Here is a 7,468-nt window from a genome sequence, read left to right on the forward strand (position 1 = left end):
ACTACGAGTCCTCAATCGACCCTTTTCCAACGGCGCCTTCCTTTTCCAAGGATTCACCTTCATTCTCGGCCCCACCTGAGCTGCCGCCCGTCACACCTCCAGGGGTCCGCTTTCAAGGTTCCAACCGAGCACGGGTCTCAGCTCGAGTTGATCTCGGACTAGCCTCCCCAGATGCCCTCTCCGCGCAGGCGCTTGCGGCGATGGCTTCCTCCCCATGCAAAGATACAAGTGCCTCAGCTTCGGCTTTGATCCTAGAAAGTGCAGCTACCAGCCCGGAATGGAGGCCTCTATACTTATCGTTGTCCTCCTCTGCATCCCGGAGCTGACGATCGATTGAAGTCACCTTCCCCTGGAGGGTGTCTCTCTCGGAAGCTCTCTCCCCTACGTACCGTCTAAGCTCGGAAATCTCGGCATCTCTGGCCTGAAGCTTCTCCTTCAGCAAAGCGTTTTCCTTTTCAAACTGCACAAAGTAGGTACGAGATGCTAAAGCACTGGAAACCAACAAAAATCAGAAAATAATAAACAGAAGACGGATAGACCTGTTCGGTAAGAGAGGCTTTCTCACACTCACGACGGGTCGCCTCGTCCTGGTATCGGGTGAAAACCTGGCCATAAAGCGCTTTGTCCTGAGGCCACAAAAAAAAATAAGTTAGAAAAAACCAAAGATCGGAAGCAGCCCAGAGCGGCGGATAAAGTTAACGGAAGTTACCCTCTCACAAAGTCTGCCCATTTCGTCAAAAACAAGTGAAGCATCGACCTCAGGAACTCCCCCACGAGCTATCGGCAGTGCGTCCGATGCATCTCTGCTTCCGACAGGTACCCCTACATCGGGGAGCCCTTCACGTGGGCCGTCCTGCACACCCCGAGATGGAAGAACCATTCCCCAAGGAGAATCAATCACGGCAATGGCGTCGGAATGATCCACCCCTCGTTCACCTAGGGCCTCGGAGCTAGGCCCCTCCGAACTGCCTATCAAGAGCACCTCGACTCGAAGAGAATCATGGCCGCCCGCTAACTCGGGAGTAGCGCTTGATACTCCGTCCATGGTCTCCCCGACGCAGAGCTGAACCACAGCGGCACCAAGCTCCGATTCAGAAGCCTCCATCCCTACGGTCCAGGGATCGGCCAAGTTTAAATGCTCCTCGGGAGCCGCCGAGAAGCTACTTTCCCCCTCACCTTCAGCTCGAATGTTTCCGGCAATTCCGGAGTCAGGGCTGCCGGGTCGACCCCAGACTTTTCCGCCTTAACCTTCTTTAATTCCGGCGGCCCGCCTAGCGGATCCCCCTGCATTCTCTTCCTCTCGCCGGGCACCGGGGCATTCCCCTCAGCAGACAATACTTCCTTCGCCAACGGGGCCTCCCCCAGACCTATACAAATGCAGAGGCAAAATACAAAAAATGTGGGACGGCAAAAGTAGCATTTTGGATAAAATAATGCAGCCGCAGCAGGTTTCGGAGCTTATCATGATCCTTGGCCTCCCACCGAACTCGGGATAAATCACGCCACACTCGCTCGGCATATGGGCAGATCGAATACAAGCGACCGACCCAATCTCGGAGATCCAGAACCGCGCCAGAGTAGGTCTCTATGGCTGAAATGGTAAGAGAAGAAAGCTTAGATGCTTGGAAAGACATTGTCAAAAAGAAGCAAAGGAGGTCTAGAAAGCGCATCTACTTACGCCCCGCGTTCCACCTCTTAGGAAACAGTATCTTTTCCATCGGAATCAGGTCGGAAGTCCTTACTCGAACAAATCGGCTCACCCATCCTCCACTCCCAGGTTCGTCGGTGCAGGCGAAGAGAGACCTAGGGGCTCGACAGCGTAGCTTGATTAGACCCTCACGGAGAAGACGAGATCTATACATCCTGAGCAGGTGGTTGAGGGTGAAGGGCATCTCCCCGACTATGTTTGTGGAACGCCTGATCATATAAACCACGCGCCAGAACGAAAGATGAACCTGGCCAAGGGTTACTTGATACCGCAGACAGAAATAGAGAACCACGGGGTCGATCAGGGGCGAGGATGGCCCCACCGGCCCTAAGGTGAATGGATAGGTGTACACACTCAAGAAGCCGGCCTTGTATGCTGTAATATCTTCTTCCTGGGCAGGAACCTCCACAAGCACGGTATCCCCCCAGTGGCAGTCGGTTTTCACCATCCCTACGTCCATTATCGAGCTGATATATCGAGTCACGGGTTCACAACGCTCTGGCTTCGAGGAAGGTCTTTCGACCTTGAAATCAGAAGTCATCGCAAAGGGTCCAGGGACACAGTCCTCAACACAGGGAGGTGTGGCCACTTCACCTTGAGATAAGAGCGAAGATGATGAAACCGCGACCTCCTGAGAAGCAGAGGCAGAAGTTTTCATCATTACTAGAAGATTCCGAAAGGAGAAGAAGAGTTGCAAGAACAAGGAAGGGGAAGGCCTTTTTCTGGGTTTGTAAGTGAGATGATTTAAAAGAAAATAAAAAGGAGGAAAGGGGAGTATTTATAAAAGCTCTGCTTACGCATTAAAGAAGGCTAAAAGACAAACAGTTGCCATAATCAATACAGAAATTTTCAGGGGCTACGTGCGTATCGCGCCCCGGCATCTCGCGATCGATGCTGATTACAAACACACTTGAAGAGGAAGAAGCTCAAATTCGTTTCCTATCGCTTCGAGCTAGAAAACGCGGAGACTATCTGTATACGGCAAAATCGGAGGGTCCAATTTCCCGTCATTAAAGCATTTTGGAAGATCGCCTCGAAGCCTTAAAGCTGCAAAGATGCGCTCGAGTCTTCTCCCTCAGAGCCCATCGACACCCGGTCTTAAAGGGATGACGGTCGGGGCTAGAGTGAAAATGGGAAGTTCCCAAGACGCGGCTAACTATATACGGCAAAATCAGAGGGTCCGATTTCCCGTCTTTTAAGCATTTCGGAAAGATCGACCCAAAGCCTCGAGGCTGCAAAGATGCGCTCGAGTCTTCTTCCTCGGGGCCCATCGGCACCCGGCCTTGGGAAGATATTGATTGGGGCAAAAGAAGAAATAGGAGTTCCCGAGACGCGGCTAAATCTGTCGCGGCTAAGTCTGACAAAGCATAGCCAGGCTACTCTGAGCCCTACTTGGGGCGTCATTTCCAGCCGTCCCATCTCCACACCTTTACAGCTAATGGATTCCTTACCGTATAAGTTTCCCCCTTCTATATAAAAGAGATTTTCACTATTTTGTAGGGGACGGATGTTGCTCCAAAAGCTCTACATGAAATATATGATGACTTTCTCTCTTTCTCTCTAAGATACTCTCTCGACGTTGTTGTTCTACGTTATTATTTTCATACTTGCTCCATATTCATTGCTTATTTATTGCTTATCATTGGCTACAAAGAGCCTCCTTTAATATTATTGCATCTGTTAGCCCTTCCCCGATTTCCCCCAATAGCTCGAGCCCGAGCTCGAGACTCGACCTCGAGGCCCCGAACGGCTATCTCTCGGTTCGATTACTGCTTTAGTCTAGCTCGCGTCTCGTCCTTAAACTACACACACAGAGCATCGACTGCTCCACGACTAGCATAAAAATAGATCACGTTTTTTTAGAATCTCATCAACAAATTTAATTGTCATTACCATTTTCACGGTAAACAACTTGGCACCCTTAACGCTAAAAGTCTTTAGAGGGCACTGATTAAACAGAATATTGTGCCCCGTCGCATTAAATTCCTGAGTCCACCTCTGCTGATAATGTACAATTTTTTTTGTATTATTAGGTTGAGTTGACATACGGTAGCAAGTACTTACTCTTCAAACAAACCAAATATATATAGTAACCTGAAATATAAAGTAATAACCCGCTATAATCAATTAAATTGCTTACCTATCTTGTATAAATTCTTTACACTAACAAATAGGAGTAATGTATTTGACCTAAATCCTGTATACTAGTAGTATATAATAGAAGAAGAGGCATTGCATTTGCCCAAAAAACAGAGCAAGAATCCAGAGTCACATTTCAAGAAGCACAGGCCTTCCCTTTTTTCTTTTTCTCTCCCAAAGGTTGCGTAATTGACGTTAACTTTTCCAACTATTCCCTATTTCACATCTCCACGCCTTTTTTTCTTCATTTGCAGAAGCCTGAGCAAAAGCGCCTCACGTCTTGAATGGTTGATACCATCAAAACTTTGATGCCCGCTGTTCTTTACTTCTCGTTTTGCCTCTCCTTTGGCTCTGTTAAAGAAGTCTGGTATTATCGCTGTGTTGGCCTTGATCCTTGAGATCAATTTTCATATAAACTTATAATCCCATCTTTTTTTTCTTATTACGTTCAATAATTGCAGCTCTGTAGCTTGAAAATCTAAGAAATTCTTAACTAAAGAAAAAGAAAGGACATGGAGAAGAAATCGTTGCAGAAGCCAATAAAGAATACTAGGTTCTTGATCACGGTCAATGTGTTGGGAAGTGCTGGGCCGTTAAGATTTGTAGTGAGTGAGAATGATAAGGTTGCTGTGGTCATTGACACTGCTCTGAAACAATATGCTCGTGAGGGCCGACTTCCAGTTCTGGGTTTTGACGTCAATGATTTCTTCTTTTACCCAGCCAGTGCTGGACTTGATGGTACACAATATATCTTAATCTTTTGTTTTTCTTTTCTTTTTTTAATCCCTAGTATGTTGTTTTTGATGGGTGAATGATGGAAATTTGTTTCGTAATTACAAAGTCAAACAAAATTTAAGTTCAGCAAAACTTGAATGTGCACAAGAATACGGCTGGTGTGAGTTTTTTTTAGAACAGAAGAGAGAAGATTTAGAGAATCTTATTGTGTGTAGTTTGGAGACAAAAGACATGTAATACCTATAGATGTTTGTTAAGACATAGCTATCTTAACAGAAACAACCCTTTCTAGCTAACTTCAGTCAAAAGTTTGCCTTTCAATTCAAACTTTAAAGTAACATATATTTAATCGTTTAAATAAATTAAATGAGGGACAACTTGCATTTATTTTCTATGCATTCTTACCTTCCACACAACTCCAACCTCCAATCTACCGGTTGATTGTGTAGGTGCTAGAAGCCTCATTCGACAGAATCAACATTATTGTGCCTATTAGTTTTTTTTTTTTTTTTCTTACTTAAAATATTTTCAACCACTAATGCTTGCATTTGGGTAAACTGCTACATCACACTCCCTTAGGGCTTAGGGTGTTGCCCTTCCCCGTATCTTGTGCGAGATGCTTCGTTCACTGAGCTGTCCTTTATTTATTTTGTGCACCGGGCTGCCCTGTACTTACTATATGTTAAATACTCAATACTACTTTAATTTTTACATTTGTGGGCATTGACAACGTTTTCTCTGAACTGATTTTTCAGCTCTGAGACCATCAGACCCGATAGGATCACTAGGAGTGAGGAATTTCATCCTTTGCAAGAAGCAAAAGCAGCCGCTGATGACAGAAGGAAGGGCAAATGGGATTGCTCAGAATGGGAAAAAGGGGTGGAAGGCTTGGCTCACTAAATCCTTCAACTTCAAGATTCATTCCCATTGAATCACTTTCCTGTGTGTCTTGGTTACTTGTGGTTTCATCAAGCCTATTATATGTTCATTCTGTGCTCTCGACCACTTGTATGTTGTGATGAATATGATAATATAACTACACTAATAATTGATGTGTACATGCATCAATTCCTTATGTAACTCAAATGGTTTTAAGAGCGAACATCATATCCATGGCTGCCATTGTAATGAATATTTTCTTTTTTCTTGGGCCTATATTTTGACACAGTTGAAATCCAAATTTAGAGATATTAGAGTTTGGTTGCGATTGATTATATGCACAATTTAAAGTTCTTTTTGCATATGACTAGGGGGGCAAACAGGCGGGGCAGGGCGGAACGGTAATGCGAAAACGGATAAATTATCCGACCCGAGTCATATTTAATACAGATAGAAAATGGGTTAATCGGCGGATAACGTGAGTATCCATATTATTCATAGCTTCTTCAATATGATCTCATTTGGGAGAATCCTAGTCTCCCAAACTTGAGGAATCCCCAATTTGAGTCTTTAAAAATATAAAAGTTTAACTCATTAGTTATCCATTGGTTATCTATTTTCTAAGTGGATAATATGGTTCTTATCCATATTTGACCCGTTTTTAAAAAGTTCATTATCCAATCTATTTTTTAGTGGATAATATGGATAGATAGCTGTTTTTTATCCATTTTGTCATTACTATATACATTTAGAAAATGTTCAGTAATTATATACATTGCCAATATAATAATATATGTATGCATAGTTAGTGCTGAAAGCACTGGGTGAACCGCTTAGGCTTTAGATCCACCTTGTGTGTATGGCACGAACACGCCTGACGAACAGGACTCATGCCTAAGATTTGCTAAAAATCAAAGCATATTCAGAAGAAATTTGGGATGGTGGGAACTCATTGAGGTCTCCAGGGTCCAGCGATTTTGCTTGAGGGATAAAGTTTAAAATCTTTTTTAAAAGCAGAGGCTTAAAAAGAAAGCGTGAATTTGGAGCTCATGATTTATTCGAAATGGAACATAATTTGATCTTACCATCATTTACTTACTGATTTTTTTAGCATTATAACCGAATCGTCAAACTTCAATGTATATTTTCAGATATTACTACTTTATTCTGAGTGTATCAAAACCATCCCTACATGAAATAGTTTCTGGTGGTTTAAACCTATATAAAGTTAGAGGTTCTGGATATATACTTTTAATAGAATATCCTTTTTTTAATCTGTCTTTCTTAATTTTCTTCTTTCTTAGGCTACATTACTGGCACTGCTCAAATCTTTGAACCTTTTCATTTGATAAAAGAAAAAGAAAAAGTAGTCTCAACCCCTGAAAAAAATTCTTTGACCACATTAAAGATATGATTGACCATTTTATATTACATTCCAAGGGTTCTAATGCATTTCCTCTTCATTAGCGATTTAGCGATGACTAAGGCAAGTGTGTTGTTACGATCCAAAATTCATAATAGGTTGTGGTGGCGCCTAACGTCGTCGTCAGGCAAGCCAATGTCGATTATATTAATTTATTTACTTATTTTATTACTTTTATCATAACTCCCATTTAATTAAATAATATGAAATAAAATCTACATGGCGATAAAATAATAATTATGTGAACCACCATACTAAACATCTAGCAGAAATCCCCAGAACCCGGTGTCACAAGTGCATGAGCATCAAGTAGGAAATATAATAAAATACAACATCTGTCTGGATTATACATTAGATAGGAGACTATAAATAACTCTCATGGAGAATCTGCAGGCTGCGGATCGTCAAGGAAATGCAGCTCACCATAAAGTCCCCGCAACAATCATGCCTCTGCACCTAGAGGGCCAACGGAACCATATATGTATACCTGCACAATATGTGCAGCAAGTGCAGTAAGAGTACGTAAATCAACGCGTACCCAGTAAGTATCTAGCCTAACCTCGAAGAAGTAGTGACGAGGGGTC

The 7,468-nt window shown here is 43.2% G+C and overlaps 1 protein-coding gene across 2 annotated transcripts; it reads left to right on the forward strand.

The window, feature by feature from the left end:
- Positions 1-3,922: 3,922 nt before the first annotated feature.
- LOC109219017 (uncharacterized protein At4g22758-like) lies at positions 3,923-5,737 on the forward strand. Of its 2 annotated transcripts, XM_019383417.1 has the most exons (3): positions 3,923-4,214; positions 4,309-4,585; positions 5,338-5,737. In XM_019383417.1, the coding sequence occupies exons 2-3, from the start codon at positions 4,360-4,362 to the stop codon at positions 5,511-5,513; spliced, it is 402 nt and encodes a 133-aa protein (XP_019238962.1). In that variant the 5' UTR covers positions 3,923-4,214; positions 4,309-4,359; the 3' UTR covers positions 5,514-5,737. The 2 variants fall into 2 exon arrangements, with proteins under 2 accessions (XP_019238962.1, XP_019238961.1); XM_019383416.1 differs by having other exon boundaries at positions 3,925-4,585.
- Positions 5,738-7,468: the final 1,731 nt, after the last annotated feature.

Source organism: Nicotiana attenuata, unplaced genomic scaffold (assembly GCF_001879085.1).
Source record: "Nicotiana attenuata strain UT unplaced genomic scaffold, NIATTr2, whole genome shotgun sequence".
NCBI classification, from domain to species: Eukaryota; Viridiplantae; Streptophyta; class Magnoliopsida; order Solanales; family Solanaceae; genus Nicotiana; species Nicotiana attenuata.